Raw genomic sequence first — 22,168 nt, forward strand, 5'->3', positions numbered from 1 at the left:
GAGTGGATACAAAAACCTGCCAGGAAAAAACCTGGCACACCTGTGACCCTGGAACAAACCATCCTGGTGCTTCCCCAAAGCAGTGAGAGACCAGAGGCAGAAATCAATACAGACAGAGGCTTTATAATTAAAAAAATTGTGCATTTTGACAAACAACTGGCAGTTACACTCATCCCTCTTCCCCCTTAATGCAGAAAATAAATGTCTGGAACCCAGACGTCTGATTTTCTACTGCCACGTGTGATGATCCACTTAGACTGTGCTTGAATTCACCCCTGCTTTTGGCCACCAGACAAGAGCCCAAAGGCAGGCCCACCCTGTACTCCACTCCATTTGACCCTAGAGAGAACCAATCCCCCTTTCCAAGGCATTATTTTCATGGAAAAACCATCATTTCTATCTTCTGATTGAAAACATGTCTAAAAATCAACATGTGGGACACAAAACGGATTTATTTTTATGAAAAAAGTAAACAAAGAAGAATTTTAATGAGGTGGTTTTTTTTTTTTTTTCTCCAAGATGTCCATGGGGAAGTAAGGCTCTTCCTAGTAAACTGAACGGCACCGTGGCTGGTTGTCTTGCCCAGAGGTCAAGTGACAGTCTGGCCACAACCCAAAATAAACCTCCCTCACCTGGGGAGCACAAGAATCAGCACCCAGGGGTGGTGCTGATGGTATAGATAAAGCTCTGGTGCCTAAAATTCTTCTTTCCTTAGCAGAAAGATGAGGGAGCTTTGGGGTGGATGGGAAGGCATCACCCAGGGGTTGTGGGGATGAAGGACTGATCTCATCTCAAAGCCCTCAGCCCCACATATCTGTGAACCCCTTAATTCATCCCTACTGTGCAGACCTGCGGAGGAACACAAATTATTTGTCCTCTCTGCATTAATCTAGAGCTCTCTGTGGAGCCCCAGGTGTGAAAACCTCCTTTCATCCCCCAGGCACATCGGATCCTCGCCGGATCGCGGTTCCCGTCACGTTTCAGAACAAAGGCAAGAACCCGGCCTGGAGCCTCATGGGAGAGGCATCCTGTGGGCTCAGATGGACACACAGCGACTGACACACACACACACACACACACACAGAGCTCACAGACAGCTACAGGCACATCGACACAGCCACAGCTTCCAGAGCAGTGGGGCTGCTCCTCCTGCTCCTCCCCAGGCCTTGGGCACAGCCAGGTCTGCTCAGCCAAGAGCTGCTCCTGCTCGGGCACGTGGGGAGGAGCTGAGCTGGGCTGAGATCCTAAAATGGATTGGGTTGGACAGGACCAGAAAGATCATCTCATTCCAACACTCCTGCCATGGGTATGGGCATCATGAGCAGGATTGTTCCACTCTGACAGGATCAGGAGTGGGGTGGGCACAGGGGGGAAAGCCTGAAGGCATCCACGCTTGATCTGCACTGTCTTGGGTGCCAGGTGTCCCAAAATTGCCATGGCAAAACCTCTGGAGTCCCTTGCTGGGCAGCACCAGAGGCCTCTGCCCCCCATGCCAGGTACAGGCAGCTGTGTGCACTGAAAGGCAAGAAAACACAGCATCCATCTCACATTCTGCTGGGCAGGGAGGGACCCGCCCCGTGTTGCTGAAGGTCCAGAGATCATCACAGCAATTTCTCCCTTTAATTTTAAGTCCCATTTTGAGTTCGTAACCCAAAAATCCCCTTTCTCCTCTTGAAGTCCCTCTCTCTGATGGATGTGTGCTGCTACAGAGGATCCAGGGTTTGCTGGTGCTGCTGTTGGGGGGTGTCAGCCTGGGGATTTCTCTGACAGGAAACAACATTTCCTTGTTTGCTGGGTGAACCACAGGCGGTCTTGGGGCTGACAACAGGATCCAACAGGATCAGAAACATGTATTGCTCTGGGTATGATTTCCAGGGCACACAGGAGATTTCTAGTCAGCTGGAATCTCTGAATGTGCCCATGGTGAGTCCATCATCTATACCACAGGCAAAATGAAGCTGTAGTGCCCTGGACTCTACGGAGCAATCCAACAAACACATCTTCTCACCACTTCCTGGGGCTGGTACCATTTAACCCACAGTCCTCTGCTTGATGGGAGGGCTCCTTCCCACTGGAAATCAACTTCCCATCTGAAACAGCCCCATGGATCCCACACTTGGAGCAGCAGAGGCTGAGGGCTGGTGCCCAAGGGGACATCCATGGAGGAAAGCGATGTTGCTCCAGCCTGGGAGGAGGGGAAGGGGAAGGGAAGAGGGATTTTCTTTGTGGCAGATCTTTGACCCCTCCTTTGATTTTTGAGCACAACCACCCACACCAAGCTGTGTCCTGTGAGAGGAAGAGGAGGAGAAGGGGCTTGGCAAAGGAGCTGAGTGCGCGTGTTGGGTCTGGATGCTCTCCAGGCTTCTTCCACGCAGGTCCTGCCTTCCCCCATGAGCATCCCCAGGCCGTTCCAGTGCCAGTCTCCACTCTGCCACCAAGACCAGCTGCAGCTTCCCAGGGAAGCTCTCTCCTCGCTGGCCTCTCGATGCAGAGGGAGCCCTCTCCCCTTTCCTCCCCCATCCTTCTCTCTCCTTCCCCTCCCTGTTCAGCATAGCGAGAACCGGCGGGAGTTGATGTTCATCTTGGTGACCCCGATGAGCTTGAGGGGCGTGGAGAGGCTGAAGGAGCTGACCAGGGGGAAGTCACAAAAGAGGTCGGCGAGCTCGTCCCTCTCCTCCAGCTCGAAGGTGGCGTCGTTGAGCATGCGCTGGTGCAGGTGGCACGTCTGCTCGATCTTCAGCTTGTTGATGTCGCTGCGCAGCCGCATCAGCTGCCTGGCCAGCTGCTGGTCCTGCAGGCGCATTTCTGCCTGGAAAAGGAAGGGGAGAGGGAGTTTTTAGTGGAGAATTTGCTGCCTCCCTGCTCGAGGCTTGTGCCAGATTGCAAGGCAATGTTGGAATATTATCAATATAGCTGGATGGGATATGCTTGAGCTTGTCTGGCCCTTGGTGCTGAACCAAATAGTGGCAACTGTGGTGTTTCACCCCAGAGACACTTTTGGCTAGCTGGATATGTGGTGTTTTCACCCCAGAGACACTTTTAGCTGGCTGGGTGCTGCAGCTGGGCACATGGAGACAAGTCTAGGCTTGCAAGAGCTCTGGTGGTGGTGGGATGGAGCTTTCCCTGTAACAGGGTCTGCTCATCAGGTTACCTCTGGTGCAGAAGCTTTAAGGTGATGGTGAAGGAAAGGAGCCGGTTCTGATGGAGGGTTTGGATCCAGAGCTTTATTCCTGGCCCACAGGCTCTGAATCCAGCAACAGCTCCAACAGAACTCTCTGACCATGCGGTTGCTGTTCCTTTCAACCCCAGGGAGAGGGGGAGAGAAAGGGGTAGGAAGCCACCAACCAGGTAAAGGAACCAAATAGCAGCACCTGTGGTGTTTTCACCCCAGAGACACTTTTGGCTAGCTAGATGTTGCAGCTGGGTGCATGGAGACAAGTCTAGGCATGCAAGAGCTCTAGTGGTTGCGGGATGGAGCCTCCTCCCTTAAGAGGGGCCACTCCTCAGGTTTCCCTCTGGAGGAGAACCTTTAAGGCAATGGTGAAGGAAAGGAGCTGGTTCTGATGGAGGGTTTGGATCCAGATCTTTATTCTGGCCCACAGGCTTCTGCATTCAGCAACTCCTCCAACAGAACTCCCCAAACTGCTTGGTTGCTGTTCCTTTCAACCCCAGGGAAAGGGGGAGGGAAGGGGTAGGGATCCCACCAACCAGGTACAGGAGAGGAGGTCTCAAGGGACAAAGGACACCTGGATGGCCCAATGTCACCCCGGGGATAGAGGGCATCCTTTGAATCTGTCAATCACTTGAAGCCCTTCTGGAATGCCACGACTGACAGACAGTGCTGGGAAGGGTCAGGGAGGGAAAGGAGAGGTGACTGGCACACCTGGGAGGGAGTTATCAGGGGAGGGACCCGAGGTTCTGAGGTAAACCCTGAAATCACAATGCAACAAAGCAAGATGTATTCTATGGCAGTTGTCTTTTGTCAAGTGGGCAGTTTGCCTTATCTCTTCCACACCCACTCCTCTCTCTGGGGGGGAACATCTGCTGATAACAGACTATTGAATGTCTCTGCATGACTGATAAGAACTACAGCATCCCATTGGGAGATGCTCCACCCAGAGGGAGGAGCCAAGAATTGCTACCTAGATATAATCTGGAGATTCTGAAAAACCAACACAGCTTCTCCACTGGATTTCCCAGAGGAACAGCAGCTGCCTCTTCCACTGGATCTTTGGAAGACTACACCCTTTTCTACAGGATCCCTGTTCCACTAGAACCAGACCTGACACTGCAGGAGGGCTGCAGCCACAATTCCAATTGGGCTGCTACCAACTCCCTGACCCACAGGGTGTCAGGTTGTGTTCTGACTCTGTCAGTGTTTTAGTTTACTGCATTGTTTATTTTCTCCTTTTATTTTCTTCCCTATTAAAGAACTGTTAATCCTGCTACCATAATTTTTGCTTGAGAGCCCCTTAATTTAAAATTTATAGCAATTCGGAGGGGTGGGGAGAGTTTACATTCTCCATTTCAGGGGAGGCTCCTGCCTTCCTTAGCAGGCACCTGTCTTTCCAAACCAAGACAAGTCTGAAGTGTTTTAAAAAATATGTCATGGTTGACAAGGTGGTGTTGGGTCATAGGTTGGACTCAGTCTTAAAGATCTTTTCTAACCTAGCTGATTCTGTGAACTCATCTAGAGGTGCTTGATCTGTGAGGGAGACAGGGATCTTCCAAGCCAGCAATGCATCCCAAAAAAACACCAGCTCAGGATGGGGAATTTTTAACAATCGAGAAATTCTGTGCCTGCTTGTGTTTTCAGAAGCACCAGGAAAGTGGAATTAAAGCTGTGCCAAGGCTGTTGGCTTGGGTATCTGTCAGGCTTCAGAGCCTCCATCTCAACATTAAACAAAGCCCAAATTAATTTTGCTCATAAGGCAGCAGCCACAGGGAGACAGAGCAATTAGAGGTGGAAAGGACCAATTAAAAGAACACCAAATAACTGATCTCCAAATACTCAGCCTGGGTTTCCAGCCTGCATAAATCAGAGCTGGCCCATGACAGAGTCCACCTCCCCTGTGGTTTATTTTATCTCAGTGATTTGAAGTGGCTCTCAGGATGGGATCTCCATGGTTTCCCACAGGACAGAGAACTACAACCTCCAAGCTAATGATTTAAGTGTTTCAGAGGTATTTTTTCTCCCCTGGCACCTGGCTTGGGAAGGTGGAAGATTCAGAAGTAATGAAAGGAAAGAGGTCTTTTATTAAAAAAAAGAAATTCTAGCTCATAATTAAGAAAATTCATTGCCACAGGATGCTGTGGGTAGTGATGGAAGGAGTGAACACTTGGTGTGGGAATCAGCCTGGCAAAAAGGAGCAGGCAGGGCTGGAAAAGCAAATCAAGACAATTCCCACTTCCCACCCCACTTCCCTCTTCACAGAAAAGCAACAAAACCACAAAAGCTAAAAAGAAAAGAAGGTGGAAAAGAAGCCGAACATGCTCACCAGAAGGGGTAGGAACAGGATGATCTCCAAGGCCCCTTCCAACTCAGCCAGTTCTAGGACTCTGTGATGCTGTGTTTTGGGATAAATTTCCTTTTCCTGGATTTTAGCAGCATGGATGTGACCAGACCATATCAGTTTCCCTCCAGGCCTGGAAATGAGCTGCTCAGTTTGTGGGTGCAGATGCAGGTCTGGGGAAAGGGAGTGAATTATTCCTGGCCTGGTGGGTTATGCATGAAGATGCAGAAGGGAAGTGAGGAAGAAAAGATCCCCTTGAGAGATCCCACAAGAACCCTGATATTCCCACATGAGACCTTTCCATTACCCCTTTCCAAGGGTTGCTGCAAGGATGGTGTGAACCAGAGCAGCCTCAGGGTTGTTTAGCTTTTGCCATAATCCCTCCTCCTCCAGGCAATCAGAGAATCCCAGAATGGTTTGGGTTGGAAGAAACCTTAAAACTCACCCAGTGCCAACCCCTGCCATGGGCAGGGACACCTTCCACTATCCCAGGCTGCTCCAAGCCCCATCCAATTTGGCCATGAGCACTGCTAGGGATGGGAAACTGTGTCAAGGCCTCACCACTCTCACAGGGAAGAATTCTTTTCTAATATCTAAATCCCTTCAAACCCAAACCATTCTATGATTCTCTGACACTACAGAGGCATCCTGGAGGACCTTGCCTGATTAAATAAGACTCCAGCTTGGCTGTCTGGAGAGGATTAAGTCACCTTTGTACCTATCTCTTAGTGAATCTTTCTCTCTCTCTCTCTCTCAGGAAATCTCTCTCAATGTTGTTGGCAGGTTGTGGTCATTTACCTTTATCAAAAAAACCCCAATATTTCCTCTCAGACCTCATAACCTGTGCTCCCAGCAGAGTAATGCCACTTGGCAGTTTTTATTCTTCCACCTGAGTTACAATAAAAAAACCACAACCCTATTCTGTTGTGATTTTGCCCCGTCTCACAATAAATGCTGACATTTTATCAGGAGGTGATCACAGGTGTTTTTGAAGTGACCCTGGGTCATTCTTTCTTCTTGGTGTATCAAGTTACCTAAGAAATGCCAACAAAGGCTTTCATTGAATATTTGGAAGAATGTGGGATTAAAAAAGCCTCTGCTGCCAAAAAAAAAAAAAAAAACCAACATCATTTAAAAGAGAATTATGAGGCCATTGTGCAGAGAGCTGTGAGTTATAGGTGCTTTTTTTCTCTTGCAAACCAGCTTTACATTTTTTGACTGGTTCTTTTTTTCCCTCATTGGAGGAATATGTTTGATTTCCCACAAGCTGGAAGGCAAAGCCCTCTAGAAAATGAAGATAAGGAACAAAGCCTGGCAGTGGTTGACTAAAACCATGTGGATGTGGCACTTGGGGACATGGTTTAGTGGCAGACTTGGCAGTGCTGGGTTAAGAGCTGGACTCAATGATCTTTGAGGGCTTTTCCTTAACAATTCCATGTTTCTATGAGGGGATGATGTGCAGAAGGAGGGGATGGAAGATGGGCTGAGGGCTGGCACTGCCTGGGCTCCTTGGAAGGCTGCCTTGTCTTCCCAAGGGCTTGGGAGTTCCTTGCCTGGTGACAGGTCCTGTGGAGGCAGCTGGGCAGAGCACCAAAGTGGAGCTGCTCTGCAGGGCATGAACTCTCACTCCCCATACTCATCCCTGGGGCTTGGCTTGAGATGCAAACCCCCTGTGCTGCATCCATGTCCCATTAAACACTGCTCTGTTCAAATACCCCCAGAATATTTAGAGGAATTTCAGCCAGAACCCAGAAATCCTCATTCTCCTTCTCTTTCCCACAGACTCAGCACACATACTACAGCCATTCCCCCTGCTCCATGCTGAGGACCAAACAATCACTGGAAAGGATGAGTGATGGCCTTTAAAAGCAGCAGAGTTGTCAGGCCAGCAGAGCTCCACAAATCTGCCTGGCAATGAATAATGGGATTACAGGGGCACACCACGGGGAGCTGTGGGGTTTTTGGTGTGCAGGGTTCACCCAGGAGGGAACTCCACACTCCAGTTTGTCCATGTGAGGCAGCAGCAGGATCCCACACCCGGATCAGCATCCTGGAGAAACCCATGGGGAGCATCCAGCAGAAGCCAGGCTTTGGATTTCCTTTGATCCTCTCACGGCCAGAGCAGAAAGAACCTTAAGTGTGTCTTGCTCATGAAAACCAACATTTTAACACATTCTGCCTCTCTCTGCACACCCATGTCCAGGTGTTTCTCACCAGCATGGGTGGGGAATGTTGTTGGAAAGGAGAGAATGCCAGGTTGAACTTCACAGGCTGGAAGGGGAACCAAACTCAGGTCCTTCCTGGCAGAGAAGTAACTGCTGGATTTAAATGTAAAGCTCGACCACCAGATCTTATGAATCTAGGGGGAATTTTCTGCTTGGATTGGGCCTCAGAGTCTCCCAGGGATTTTTAACAGAGGTGAGGAAGAGAAAGCTCTGCATTATTCTTTCCTGATTTCCAGTCTAGGTGGCTCATCCTAAATTGCTACAAGCAATTGCCTTCCATTTTGCCTTCAACAGACAGGAAGACCAATAATTTTCCCATTTCCAGCAGCCCATCTTTTCTCTGCATTGCTTTTGGGGGATTTTCAGCAGGCAGCACCTCGAGGCATGCAGATGAGGAGCTCTTTGAGATTTCCCTCTCTTCCCAAAAGAGAAGAATCCCATGGATGAAGTCCCAGCCTGGTCCATGAAGCTCAGGGGGTTCATCTGTGGAGAGGCAGCTGCTCCCACTGGGCCAGCCCTTTTTTATTTCCAAAAGATCAAAAGAAACTGAAATGTCAATTGGCACTTTCCTGAGTGCAGCCACTTGGATTCAAGCACAAAGAAGCACAGGCCACTTGCTTCTTTGGCCTGTGCTTCTTTGTGCTTGAATCCAAGCGCAAAGAAGCCATTTTTTGGCCATTTTTTGCCAAACCCTTCCGGTAAGTCCACATTGTCTGTGTTTTGGTTTGGGGCTTCTTCAGAGGTGCTCAGATATCGAGATATCGCCCTGTCATAGCTAATTTTAGGTGCTCACACCCTTGTGGTGCAGCCCACAGGCCCAGATGAGTTATCCCAGCTCCTTCTGGAGTGCCTGGGAGTTCTCCACCACCACCAGGAGAGCTTTCTTTGCCAGATGGACCATGTTGTGCATCCCAAATCTCACTTTTCCTCACTGTTGCCTTCCTCTCTCCCCAAAACAGAGTGGCTGCACCCAAACTGACCCTTGGGGATGGTCCTGTTCCATAAAAAATCCTAAACTCTTCCCTAGTTTCAGCAATTTAACAGTAGAGGTCACAGAGTCACAGAATGGTTTGGGTTGGAAAGGACCTTAAAGCTCATCCTGTTCCACCCCCTGCCCTGGGCAGGGACACCCCCCACTATCCCAGGTTGCTCCAAGCATCGTCCAAGCTGGCTTTGGACATTCCAGGGATGGGGACTCCACAGTTTCTCTGAGCACCCTGTGCCAGGGTTCCTCAGAGTCATAATGAGGAAATTTGGTGCTGTATTTTTGTTTAAATTCACTCAAGCACTTGTTCAGCCAATATGAGTATCCCAAATGGAAATAAAAACACTTCATATTTAATTTTTTTTAAAATCTGACTAACAGGACTCAGGTGTTTTATGATTTCCCAGACATTTGCGTTCCTTTTCAGGTCTTTCCTGCAATTCTGGCTCACATCCCTCAGATTTCAGGGCCAAACTGGTGAATTTGAGATAGAAAACTAATTTTTCCTAAAAGGACAAAGTTAGAACTGTTCTAAGATGTCTCTATTCACAGGGCTGTACTTCAACCACACTTAGGAGAGGACTTGGAGTGCTTAATTTCATAACTTGTAAAACCTGGTGAATTTCAAAAGCAAAGAGCAAAGTGTGACCCCTCCAGCCCTCGAGTCTGTCACCCTCCCTGGGCTGGCAATGGTTTTGCTCTCAGCACAGACGAGGAGCTGCCACACTTGACAGTGCAAAGGCAAACACAAGGGCACAGAGGAGGCAGGAGGAGCTGGGGAGGGAAATGCTCCAGCCCCGGGGCAGCTCAGCACATGCTGAGAGCTGCAATTTGCTCCTACACCTCCACAGAGCCTCTCAGCACAAAAACAAGAGCAGTTTGCATGTCTGAATAAATCAGCTTCTCGGGGGCAGGTTCTCAGCAGGGCCCAGCTGAGGCTCTGTGGGTTTGTGTCAGTCCCACAAACCTGGGTCTGGCATGGGTCACCTGAGGTGACAGGCCCAGAAAAGCAGATTTTTGGGTTTGTTCTTGCTGGAATGGCTCTTGAGGTACTAAAAGGTCTTTTTTCTCAGCTTTGTGCTTGAAGAAGAAGTTGGGATTTTTCAGTTCTGGCTTTTAAGGTTGTTTGTTTTCTCTTATCTCATACACTTTCTTTTGGACCTGTGGAGTCTGTCCAGCAGGTCAGGTTGAGGCACACACTGACTGCTCTCAGGGTGGTGTTATCTTTTCATACTAAAAACTACCTGTACTTTATTTACAATAATTTTTAAATACTTATTACCTAAGTTAGACACTTTATCTTAAAATAATGTAAAAGTGTTACTATCACAGCAGAAGATGGAGGACAAGAAGAAGAAGGAAGACAGGACACATTTAGATTCTTAAATTTTGCTTTTCGAACTTCTATTCTAAAAACTTTAAAATTTTACTTTTTCATTTTGTGATAAATTTACTATCATTTAATTCAAATTTTTGTGGGTTGTAACTTTTCCCATAAGGTCGGTAATTGTTTCTATGAGTTAAAATTGATGTCTTTGACTCCGTGCCAAAGTTTCTGAGCCCCTTGCCAGGATTTCAAGACTTTTAGGGCAGTTAGAGGAATGTCTTGGGTTCTGACAGCAGATGGACAATAAAACCTTGGGTTTTGTCTTTTGCTTCACTCCTCAATGTGAGCAGCCTGAACCTGTCTGAAGTCAAAGCAGAGCAGACTCTGAAAACAGAGAGGAAAATTCCTTGCAGTGTCAGATGATGGCTTTTGTGTGGATTGGGAGTGACAAGAGAGGGAGGGAAAGAGGAAATGGCCTCCAATTGCACCAAGAGAGGTTTAAATTGGGGAAAAATTTCTTCAGGAAAAGGATTGTCCAGGGCAGAGGAGGAATCCCCATCCCTGGAGGGGTTTAAAAGCTGTGTGGATGTGGCTTGGGGATATGGTTTAGTGCTGGGGAGTGTTTGGCCTTAATCTTAAGGGGCTTTCCCAACCTAAACCCTTCTATGATAGCACCAAATTTACTCTCCTGCCTCTGCTGCTTTTGGCTGGGACAGAGTTAAATCCAGAACTGGGTGGTCCTGTACCAGCTGCCTGATGGGAACAGCCCCCAGCATGTGCAAACTCCTGAAGCTCCAAGTGCTTGGCAGGAGCTCCCTGGGACAAGCCAGAACCATTCCAGGGTGAAGCTGTTGAAACAACCCAGCCTGAACAGGCTGGGAGCTGTGCCGAGGGCTGGGGTGATGGAGCTGCACGCTCTTCATCTCACTCCCTAAGGACAAGGCAGCTGCTCTTCTTTCCTGCATGGGAAGAATCTCCACATTCACCAGGCTTTGCCTCTTCTTTGGCAAGGTGAACCCTACAGACCCTAAATAACCACTTTGTGGGATCACAGAATCATGGAAGAGTTTAGGTTGGAAGGGACCTTAAAGCTCATCTTGTTCCAGCCTGCCATGGGCAGGGACAACTTCCACTATCCCAGGTCACTCCAAGCCCTGTCCAGCCTGGCCTTGGACACTTCCAGGAATCCAGGGGCAGCCACAGCTTCTCTGGGTGCCCTCCTCACCCTCACAGGGAACAATTCCTTCCCAATATTCCATCTATCCCTGACCTCTGGCAGCAGGAAGCCATTACCCCTTGTCCTGTCCCTCCAGGTCCTTATCCAAAGTCCTTCTCCATCTTTCTTGGAAGCTGCTTCAGGAACTGAAAGACCACAATTAGGTCATACTGAAGCATTCTCCAGGCTGAACAATCCCAGTTCCCTCAGCCTTTCCTCACAGCAGGGCTGCTCCATCCCTCTGCTCATCCTGGTGCCTCCTCTGGACTCTCTCCAGCACCTCCAGGTCCTTCCTGTGCTGGGGCAGCTCTGCAGGTGGGGTCTCACCTGAGAGAGGCAGAATTCCCCCTCCTCTGCTGCCCACACTGGGGGATCAGCACAGGATCTGGTTGGTTTCTGGGCTTCATACTGCTGTGGAGCCTCCCTGATGGCTCTGCTACCACAACAAGAGGAGAAATCTTGTCTGTGTTGGGATCTTTGGAAGCTTGTTCCTTTATTTGACAAGAAACTACATTTCACCCTTGAAATGTAATGTGAAATGCACCTTTTGGTTCCAGCACCATGTGATGGGATGGCCTGGCTATGCTGGCAGCTCTTACCCACACTCGTGCCTCCAGCTCAGCTATTTCACCCTGTGGTCAGTCAAAAAATTGCTCTCTCTTTTGGGGAAATTGTTCTAAATTACCAGTCATGTCCAGATTCAGCAAAGACTGGTGTAATTAAGTGGCTGGGAAATGGAAAGTGAGGAACAATTAGAGTTTGCTTGGCCTTTTTTCGTCTTTAATTCAAACTTTCAGTTTTTGACAGATGGTGGTTTAGATACCACACCCCAGTCTAAGGGGTAGAGTCAGACTCTGAGACAATTTGTACTTCCATCATGGGCAGAGATTGAAAGAAAACCCCAAATTTTTTCAAATCCAGGGTTCTGAGAAGGAAAATCTGCTTCTTACTCTCTTTGATCGTCTTGAGATTCAGGGTTTCCATCAAGTGTGAATTTAAGATTACACCCAGATTCTGGTCACAGAACTGAGGTTCTCCAGAGCACTGAGGGCTTGTAGGGGATCATCTCCAAGCTGTTCCTAATAGTCCTGAATTCCTGAAATTTTCTTAGGATCTCATGATCCTAAGAAACAAGGTCACCAAAGTGCAATATCCAGAACCACCTCTGTAAATAAACCCTCAGGGGACCAGCGGAGTTGGGAGAATGCAGCAACAGAAAGCTGACAAATCAACATTATCTGAAGCAAAAATCACAAAGAAATCTTTAAAACTGTCATTTATTTTTGTCAGAAACTTTCCTCAAAGATTTCAGTGCTTCTCTCAAAAACAAAGTGTCTGCACAGGAACATTTTCACAAGTGTTGGCCACAAGTGAGGTCCCAGCTCCTGCTGCAAATATTCCTGCTGGGACTCACAGGCAAAATTCCAACTGGGCAACAGAAACAAAGCCACGTGTCATGAGTCACTTCCAGTGATTTGGGCCAAATAATAAAGAGTTTTCATGCCAGTGAGGAGAAGGGGAGTGTGGTTTTGGTGTCTGATTGCTTCTGCTCTTGTGAAGAGCACCTGAGCTCAGTCTCCAGCCCTGACAGGGACATACCAATCCTATCAACCTCCAGGGAATCACAGAATACCCCAAAAGGGAAGGGACCCTCAAGGATCATCAATTCCAACACCTGGCCTTGCACAGGACAACCCCAAAATCACTGGAAGTGCCTGGGAGTGTTTCCCAAACATTTCTTGAGCTCTGCCAGGACTGGTGCATCCCCCTGGGAGTTATCCCCAGGCTGTGCTGACTCCTGAGCTCAGCTGGGTCAGGCCCAGGATAAATTTGTGCCAAAAACCAAGATAGCAAAGTGACAGAGAAAAGGTGAATTCCAGCCCTGGCTCTCTGGATTTTCCTATCACAGGTTCCTAGAAAAGACAAAGGATTTTTGTCCTCTCATTTTCTGTGAAATATCCAGCACATAGAAACCAGAAATAAACAGATGTGTGAGACAGGGCCCAAGGCTGGGATTGGAGGGATGACAGAAATGTGGACTGGGTTTGAAACAAGAAAAAAGCAACAGAGGATGGGTCTGGAAGAGCCAGGTGTGGAAAACAAAATGAGTGATGGAAAATTCAACTAGTGATGGAAAACACAATGACTGATTGTTGCTTTTCCACCTGGGGCTGAAGGCAGGTAGCAACAAGGAGTTCCCCCACTCTTTCATTTTTATCCCTCTTGAAAATCTGTGCTAGCAGGGACAGGGAGAGGCAATCACTCACCAGCTCCTTCCTGAGCCACGTCAAAGCCTCGTCGATGCTCTCAAAGCCACCTATCCTCCCCGAGGTGACAGTCCCCTTGTCCTGGGCAGGGCTCCCATTGAGGTGCAGCTGCACCTTTCTCATGGGCACAGTCTCCTCTGGGCTCTTTTTGCCCTTGGTGGCCTCGTCCTCCCTGTCCCTGTCGGCCTGGGGGCTCTTCCAAGCCTGCTCCTCCAGCTTTGCCTTCCATTCCAAGTAGGAAGGGCGCCTGGTCTCCAGTCTCAGCTTCTCTGTCAGTGCCTTGAGGGTCCTCAGGTGATCATCTGGAGGAGGAACCCCCCCAGACCCAGCATCCATGCTGTCCAGGGCCTCTTCTATTTGGATTTGGGGCACAGCCATCCTCTCTGGGAGTCCAAAGGCATAGAGGTGGGCTGGAAAGGACCAGGGATGGAGATGAGAATCCTCAAGTTTTGACCAGGGTGCTCAGCACAGCTCCCTGGAGGACAGCTGAGGTGTGGGCTCCTCTTCAAGCACCAAACCAGCCCTGGATGAATACCTAGAAGAAGAAGAAAAAGAAAAAGGATTGGTTTTGAGAAGGAAAAGGGAGTGAGGAAAGAGAGACAGCTCTTGTGAGGGTTTTGGGAGAGGCTCAGTGCCAAGGTGCTGCAGGGGAGGGTGACCTCACCTCGGTTATCTGAGTGCTCTGGGGCAGGAACAGACAGGCTCTGGCTTTCAGCAAAGCTCTGGTTACCCACACCTCAAATCTTAACTCCAGGGGCCACAGAAGGGTGGCCAAGGAGGCCAGAACACATTCCCAGACCCCAAAGTTCTCTGGAGACAGCAGTGTCTGCTGCTGGAGGTTGGGATGTCTGGTTTTGCTGATTTTCTGCCTGGCAAACCCACATTTCCCCATCTGGGCAAATCAGGTCCAGATGAAATAGGGCAACCTGAAAGAGGGGAAGTTTGGATTAAATTTTAGGAAGGAATTCTTGGCTGTGAGGGTGGGGAGGCCTTGGCACAGGGTGCCCAAAGAAGCTGTGGCTGCACCTAGATCCCTGGAAGTGTCCAAGGCCAGGTTGGACAGGGCTTGGATCAGCCTGGGATAATGGAAGGTGTCCCTGCCCATGGTAGCAGGTGGGATCTTTAAAGTCCCTTTCAACAAAAACCATTCTGTGATTCTGCCAACCCAAACTTCTCCCAGGAGTTTGAGTCAAAAGGAGAACTGGAAAAAAGGATTTATTCTTCCCCACACCACACTACCCTCCAGTTTAAGATCTGGGTTTAGTTCTGGGTTTGCCAAAGCTGCAGACTGAGGATTCAGCTCCCTCCTGGCCCAGTGCTCCCAGCCAGGTGAGGAACTCCCTGGGGTGCTGGCATGGTCTGGGCTCAGACACCCAGGGAGGCTTGGACTTATGGTTTCCATCACTGGCCATGCCCAGTTTGTCCAGTAGGAATGGTCCCTTGTAAACACCCTTAGGAGCAGCAGCGCAGGGAAACCAGGAGTTCCTCCCCACTCCTCCTCCTGCCAGCACTCATGGAAGCTGTGCCCACAGCTTGTCTGACAAACCCTGGGGCCTGGAGGGGAAGAGAACTCCTCAAGAGTTAAGATCAGGCAGCTTCTGTGTTCATTTGCCAGCAGGATCAGATAGGAGACATTCTCAAGGTCGTGTGCTCATCTCTAGCTGAGCTAGGAATAGATCCAGAGCTCTCCTCTAAACGTCAGGCACAAACCAAAACACTTCTCTGCCTGCCTGGTGAGGTGCCTGGAAAACCAGGCAGGATGTGTGCAGCTTCCTAGAGCCACTCAGCCATTCTCCTGCCTGCCATTCCCACAGAGGCATGTGCAGCTCTGAAATCCAGACCATAATTACGCCTCTCCAACCTTTTCAGAAAGAAGATTCGATTTAAAATAAACACTGAGTGAGAGCAAGACTTATCCCAACAATTGTGTGGGGGGCACACAAGCTGGAGGAGGAGTTGAGAGCATACACACAGACAGTGTGGGGGTGGAGGATTACTCATGTTGTGGTCTCCTTCCTGCTCCTATTTATGTTAATGAGAGTTTTACAGGGAGAGGGAGCACACACAGACACTCTGGCAGGTTGGAGCCAACAGCTCTCGTGCCTGGAACAGCAAAATTTTTCCTTTTTCTGTTGGAAAAGAGAGGGGAGAGCAGTGAGCTGCCCTGGTGGAAGAGTTCTCTGCAGGGCCCAGGGCATGTCGATGAATTTACCTTTCCTCCTGCTCCAGCCTCCCCAAATCAATAAAGGAAAACAAGTAATGACTCTAAATACCTCATTTCTGAGCTTTTTTTTCTCTTTCCTATGAGACCTCTGTGGAGATTGCTGAGGGTGGCCCAAACCCAGCAATCCCAGAGCCTGCTGCAGTTCCACATTGGATTTGCTAATCCCCAGGAAAGATCATATTTTTATAATTTTCTGAATGCCACAGCTACAAAACAGAGCCCCACACAAACTCTTTTGTCCTGTTTTTCAGCATGTATGGGATCCTCAGGGTGGCAATGGACCCTGGTATTTGAGCCCTGGGCACAGCTCAGATAGCATTTAGAGCATTGGACCATGAAAACAGAACAGCAGCTTGGAGCATCCCATTTGTCACAACCCTGCTGCCATCTCTCCCTCCCTGTCACCACAACTCCCAGCAGTTTTGGAGGAGATTTGATTTTTTTGCCCTAAAAGCAGCATTGATTCAGCCCATCCTTCTCTTTCTCCCTGGTGTAACATGAAAAGTCTCATTCCCTCTGCAGGGACGCCCCTTAAGTTGGCAGCATTCCCCAGCCTGTCTAAACTCCAAAGTGAGAGAAGGGAGCCACCTCTAATTTCCTATCAATATCTTGGACTTGGATCAAGGACCTGCTGTGGAGAAAGGGATCTGAAAGTTGTAAGTGTGAGAAAAATGCCCTTGTGCTGTAACACAAACCCTGAGAGCTCCTAAATTCCCAGGAACAAACCTGCCCCTGGCTCAAATCCACATCCTCCCAGTCTCCCTGCCCAAGGCTTGGCTCCCCCTGGGCTGGCCTGTGAGAGGGGATTTAAGTGATTAATCCTTGATTTGTCTCATTATCACACCTGCCACAGGGAGTTTGTGCCACTCCTAATTAGGGGTAACGAGTTCAGCCCCAAAACAGGGGGAGGGTTTGCTCACACCTCACTCAGATGAATCCCCCCTTCCCTTAGATGAATCCTGAAAGTACAGAACACAACAGGTCACTGAGACAACAACAAAAACCCCTTTTAATTTCTTTCTGGTATTAGATTTCCACTGGAGAAGTCAACTGACCTACCCCAAGGGATCAGCAGAAGCACCAGCCTGGGATGGAGAAATAACAGGAATGTTAAACTGGGAATTCAACAATTAGCCAAGGAGGAGCTGTGGAGAGCAAATTATTCTTCTTCCTTCACTGTTCCTGGTGGGCTGTGGATTCTTGTAACACCATTTCTTATTGCAGAGGAGCAGCAGTGGCTGCAGGAGTGTGTGTTAGAGAAATTCTGCTCCTCTGAAAGCAGGGAAGGCAAAAAATCCTCGATAGGAAAGAAAAGCTCAGCTGACAGAAGCCCTTTTGCCCACACACACCACAGGTGACGCTTCTGGCATGGAGCAAACAGGGCAGAGGCAATGCTTCAGCCTGTGAATGACCTCCAAAAAGCACCTCAGCCCCTCTGTGCCTCAGTTTCCCTCTCACTGAGAAGTCAGTCTGTGCAACTGGCCTGCAGGGAAAAAGCTCTGAGGGTTTTCAGAGATGTACAGAATTCAGAATTCACCTCTGGTGTCCCCAGGTCTCATCTGGGTGCTGGTGCTCTCATCCACTGGGTGCAGGGACACCTCCCATCATCCGTGGAGTTTGCTTCTCCTGATCATTTGCTCTGCAGGTTTGCACAGGGGTCACCCAGATACCACCTGGTCCTACAGAGGAAAGCCCTGGAGTGAATCCAAGCTGCCAGCATCTCCATCCAGCTCTGCAGCTCCCAGCAGCAGAGGAGGACCCTGAGCCTGCACAGGTGGGATGAAGGAACACCGAGGTGGAGTGAGAGGTGGGGGACACTGCCTGGTGTGCAGGGAGAGCTGTGTTTGCCTCCCTCCATGCACAGTGTTGAAGATTGCAATGCAAGTTGTTTTCCATTACTATCTGTTTGGCAGATTACCTCTGTCAAATGGGGAGTTGGCCTTATCTCTCTCTTTGAGTGACCACAATCACTCCTCCCTCGGGAGGGGACATCTGCTGATAACAGCTATTGAATGTCACTGCATGGCTGATAAGAACTACAGCATCCCATTGGGAGATGTGAGCCCAGAGGGAGGAGCCAAGCATTCCTACCCAGATATAATCCAGAGGTTTTTGAGACACCAGCACGGCTTTCTCCATAGGATTCCCCAGAGGAACAGCAGCTGTCTCTTCTTCCACTAGATCTTCAGAGGAAGAATACATCCTTCTCTACAGGACCCCCTGCTCCAACAGAACCACACCTGACACTCCAGGAGGGCTGCAGCCACATTTCCAATTGGACTGCTACCAACACCCTGACCCACAGGGTGTCAGGTTGTGTTCTGACTCTGTCAGTGTTGTTCTAGTGTACTGCATTGTTTATTTTATCCTTTTATTTTTTTTTCTTTTCCCTATTAAAGAACTGTTATTTCCTACTCCCATATTTTTGCCTGAGAGCCCCTTAATTTAAAATTTATAGCAATTTGGAGGGGTGGGGAGGATTTACATTCTCCATTTCAGGGGAGGCTCCTGCCTTCCTTAGCAGATGCCTGTCTTTCCAAACCAAGACACACAGCAATGGCACAGGGATGGGGTGGGGGTGACTGACCCCCCCTGGGTGTCTGCTGCAGGTTGGGAGAGGGGCAGAGAGGAGGAGGAGATGCCTGTGAGAAGGGGTTGCCATAGCAATGGAGTAAGGCTGAGGTTGGATGGGTGTTCCAGAGCGTCCTCAGGGCAGCAGAGACTCAGAGGCCTCAGAAATGGGCTGAGGGAAGGAAAGACCCATCAGGATCAACATTGCAGCTCCCTGGAGCTGGTGGATCCCTTTCAGGGTGGTTGCACATCACTCATTCCCTTCTCCATGCCAGAATGAGCTCTGTCAGGAGACGAGCTGCTGTGCTGTGTGGATTTGGTGAGCTGGGGGTTCCTCACTCTGCCAGAGCCCCCCTTATCCTGCTGGCTCTGCACAAGGGCCCTGCAGAGGTGGAGAACAAATCCCCAGGCATCCCACTGACCCTGAGGAGAGCTGTTTTCCCTGGATTTTATTATTCAGTGTTTACCCACCCAAACCTTTCTGTAGCAGCTGAAATCCTCCCGTGCAGAAAAGCAGCCTGGTCCCTGGTGACCTTCAGCTTCCTTCCCTTCAAAAGGACAAAATCCCAGCACCAGGAAGAGCTGTCTGATCCCGAGGAGCCAGGACATGCTCCAAGGGCTGGAACTGGGGCTGTGAGGATCAGATGCTCTCTGCCTGCTCAGGATGCTTGGGACAGGATGGAAAGGGCTCTGCCCATGTTGGAAGAGCCATGGCAGAGCCCTCAGTGACACTGAGCACACGGAGACCTGCTGGCTACACTCCTGTCTGTGAGCTTGTTCCTTTCTCCATAGAAAAATGACAGCACTGAAGAGACTAAAATGGGCATTACAAGCATAATGTGGCCATGGCATTCATCTAAAATGGGGAAAAGAGAGGCTTTCCATTCGCATATGACCTGGAGCAAGATGAGGGTTTGCTCCAGCACATCCTCCTTCCCCCAAATGGCCTCCAGAAAGAGCCCTGAACACTGCAAGGGAGGACAGGAGGGCAGTGGGGGCTGCAGAAAATCCATCAGAGGAGTGGAGGAAGCAGAGATGGCTGCCCCAACCCTGGCAGTGCCCAAGGCCAGGCTGGACAGGGCTTGGAGCAACCTGGGGCAGTGGAAGGTGTTCCTGTCCATGGCAGGGGGTGGATGAGCTTTATGGAAGGACCTCCCTTCCAGCCCAAACCATTTTGTGATTCTGTGAGATTAGAGGGGACCAGTTTGCACTCCCTGCCCCGAGGCACTTCTCCCTGGCTGATTTCCAGCATCACAGGCAGAGTCAGAACCTGTTTCAATAAACACATTTGCACCTTCCTGCCCGATTACACCTCATCCCTCCTGCGTCCCCCACACAGGCTCCTGGTGAGGCAGCAGGGCTGGGGCTGCTGCCTGCTTCACAGGGACCCTTGCAGCTCCATTTTCAGACCAGTCAGGCTCCCCTGGATCAGCAGATTTCCAGGCTTTGTGTGGAAATCCTTGGCATTCCAGCAAACCAGTCTTCCAGTCAGCTGGAAGTGGCTGCAAACTGGGGAGCTGAATGGGGGTCAGTGCTTACAACCCACCAGCCCAAGCTAGGTAGGACTCCTGTCAGGAGGAAAAGGATTAAGGAGCAGGAGCAAAGGGAAGTTTTCAGGCTCTTGGTGAAGTCACCATGTCCACCTTGGTATGTTCTGAGCTCTGTGGAGCCATGGATCATAGGCAAGGTTTCTTCTCCATCACTGCCCAATGCTCCCAGCAGATTTTGGAGCTAAATTTGGAGGTGGCACAGCCAAGCTGTTCCCAGAGATGCCCTCAAAGCACCTGTGGCTTGGCACAGCTGGTTGTTCCCCCTTTTTCCCCACTGCCACCCCAGGCACGGCCTGGGCAATGTTTCATTGCCCTGCCTGTGTGCCCAGGGTAATGAAAAGGGCTGGGATTCCTTGGGAATGAGCCAGGGCAGGCTGAGAAATGCTCCCTTCCCAGGAGACTAGCACGGGGAGCTATTTTTCCCCTCCAGATGCAGCATGCAAGGGTGTGTTTACAGAAAGAAAAAAACCAAACAACCCAACCTTTTTGTTTTGTTTTGTTGAGCTCCAATCTGCCCAGCACCCAGCTCAGCTCCTGCAAGGACAACGCCAGGGTCGCTGGAGACCCCCAGGCTCCAAGTTAACACCATCAGGGGAGTGGGGTCAGCCCCTCGGTGACCCCCTAATCCCCTTTACATGCCCCCTGTCCCATCCAATTATCCAAGCCATGATCACCCAAGCCCTGTCCCCAGACCTGTCTTCTCCCAGTGCTGAGCTGCACTGTGGCATTTAAAACCATTTAAGATCAGCTGGTTGCAAACAGACCCTCCTCTCCCTCCCTCCAGAAGGGCTACGCTGCTCTGAGGCTGATTATTTTTATTTTTTTTATTTTTCCCTGCAGTGTCTCTGCTACATTTTGCAAACACCTAATGGCTGCGGGGCTGTTGCAAGCCGGATTCCTCCCGTTCTGGTGGATTTTTGTGGTGTACAGACCTCCTCCAAGAAGGATGTGGAGGGGAATTTAATGGGAATTTGAAAGCAGAGAAGAGCTGGGATGCAAAAACACAGCAGCAGCTCCCTTGTGCAGAAATGATGGCTGGCACAGAGCAAACCCACGGCAGCCAAAACAGGCTCGTTCCCGCTGGAAAAGTGGGGAATTCCTGGGATGCAGGGGATGAGCAGACAAAGCCAGAGGAATCGGCTCCTCGCTGGAAGCCAGGAACTTGCTTTTCATCCATTCCCACCTCCCCCTCCTGCCTCTGCTGAGGTCTCCGATGTAGGAAAGCTCCGGATTGTGGAATAACAGGGGAAGCATCACAGGGATGCAGGGAGGGATGTCCTTAAAGAGGTGCCAGCCCTGTGGCTGTGGGATGGGGATGCTGCACACCCCGGGCTGTTCGGGCACAAACACTCGTGCTGCAAGCTGGTGCTATTATTTTAGCAATTAGCCCCAAGCTGTTATAAAGGGCTCTGAAGAAGTTCTGTCTGGGTTTTGTTGTTATTTTATTTTTTTTCCCCTTCTCCGTGTAAACCTGAGCTGCGAGGGCCAGACCCGAGCAGGTGGAAACCTGCTCTGCTCAGCACAGGGTTTTTTTTTTTTCATTCAAAAACCAGAGGTAGCAGGTTTATTTTTTTTTTTTTTGATTCAAAACCCAGAGGTAGCTACGCCCTGCGGGGCTCATCCCACCATGTCTGCACTGCACAACCCCACCAACCTTTCCAGGTTCGGGAAAGGTTTCCGGGGCTCCAGCACATCCCAGGCTGGGGGCAGTGGGAGCAACAGGTGATGGTCCCGAAACCCGGGCATCCCCTCCCCTGTCACACCTCACCCAGCGAGGAAAAAATCAGAAAAATCCTCCTGGAGAGGGTGAGGAGCCCCACGCTGCTCCCAGCTGAGAGAAAACCCACAAATATCACGGGAAAGGAGGATTCAGACATTCCCAGTCAATGGGGAGCCATCTCCAGGGAATGTCGCTTGCAGGGGGGGACACTTTGCAAACCCCATCACAGCAGTGCCGGCTCGCCAGCCCCCGGTTCGGTGCCCGCCACGCTGGGGTCCCCCACAGCTCCGTGCTGGGTGGCTCTGTCCCCCCCAAGCCATCACCAGCACCAAAACTTACCGGGGCTGGAGTCGGATCGGGGATTATGGCACGGACATCTCGGCTCCCTCCTTGCACCTCGGCTCCCCAACTTGGTGTTCGCAGAGCGGTGTCACCAGTGCCTCCTCCCGGAGCCTGTCTCATCCTCCTCCTCCTCCTCCTCTGTGTCTCGCTCCAGCAATCTGTGCGTGTGGTGGTTGGTTTGTTGTTTTTTGCCTTTTTATTTTTTTTTTCATTTAGGGGACTTTTTTT

General features: G+C 50.1%; 1 protein-coding gene across 1 annotated transcript; it reads right to left on the reverse strand.

The window, feature by feature from the left end:
• Window positions 1-442: 442 nt before the first annotated feature.
• Window positions 443-22,148, reverse strand: FAM167A (family with sequence similarity 167 member A). Its single transcript, XM_005495420.4, has 3 exons — window positions 21,938-22,148; window positions 13,534-14,068; window positions 443-2,809 (listed from the first exon to the last, which is right to left on the reverse strand). The coding sequence occupies exons 2-3, from the start codon at window positions 13,909-13,911 to the stop codon at window positions 2,546-2,548; spliced, it is 642 nt and encodes a 213-aa protein (XP_005495477.2). The 5' UTR covers window positions 13,912-14,068; window positions 21,938-22,148; the 3' UTR covers window positions 443-2,545.
• Window positions 22,149-22,168: the final 20 nt, after the last annotated feature.

Source organism: Zonotrichia albicollis, chromosome 3, assembly GCF_047830755.1.
Source record: "Zonotrichia albicollis isolate bZonAlb1 chromosome 3, bZonAlb1.hap1, whole genome shotgun sequence".
NCBI lineage: Eukaryota > Metazoa > Chordata > Aves > Passeriformes > Passerellidae > Zonotrichia > Zonotrichia albicollis.

Excerpts from the sequence above, each read along its gene's own strand:
- FAM167A (XM_005495420.4), bottom strand. The coding sequence starts at position 13,911 with ATGGCTGTGCCCCAAATCCAAATAGAAGAGGCCCTGGACAGCATGGAT. Across the intron at positions 2,810-13,533 it reads CGTGGCTCAGGAAGGAGCTG|GCAGAAATGCGCCTGCAGGA; the intron begins GTGAGTGATTGC and ends TTCCTTTTCCAG.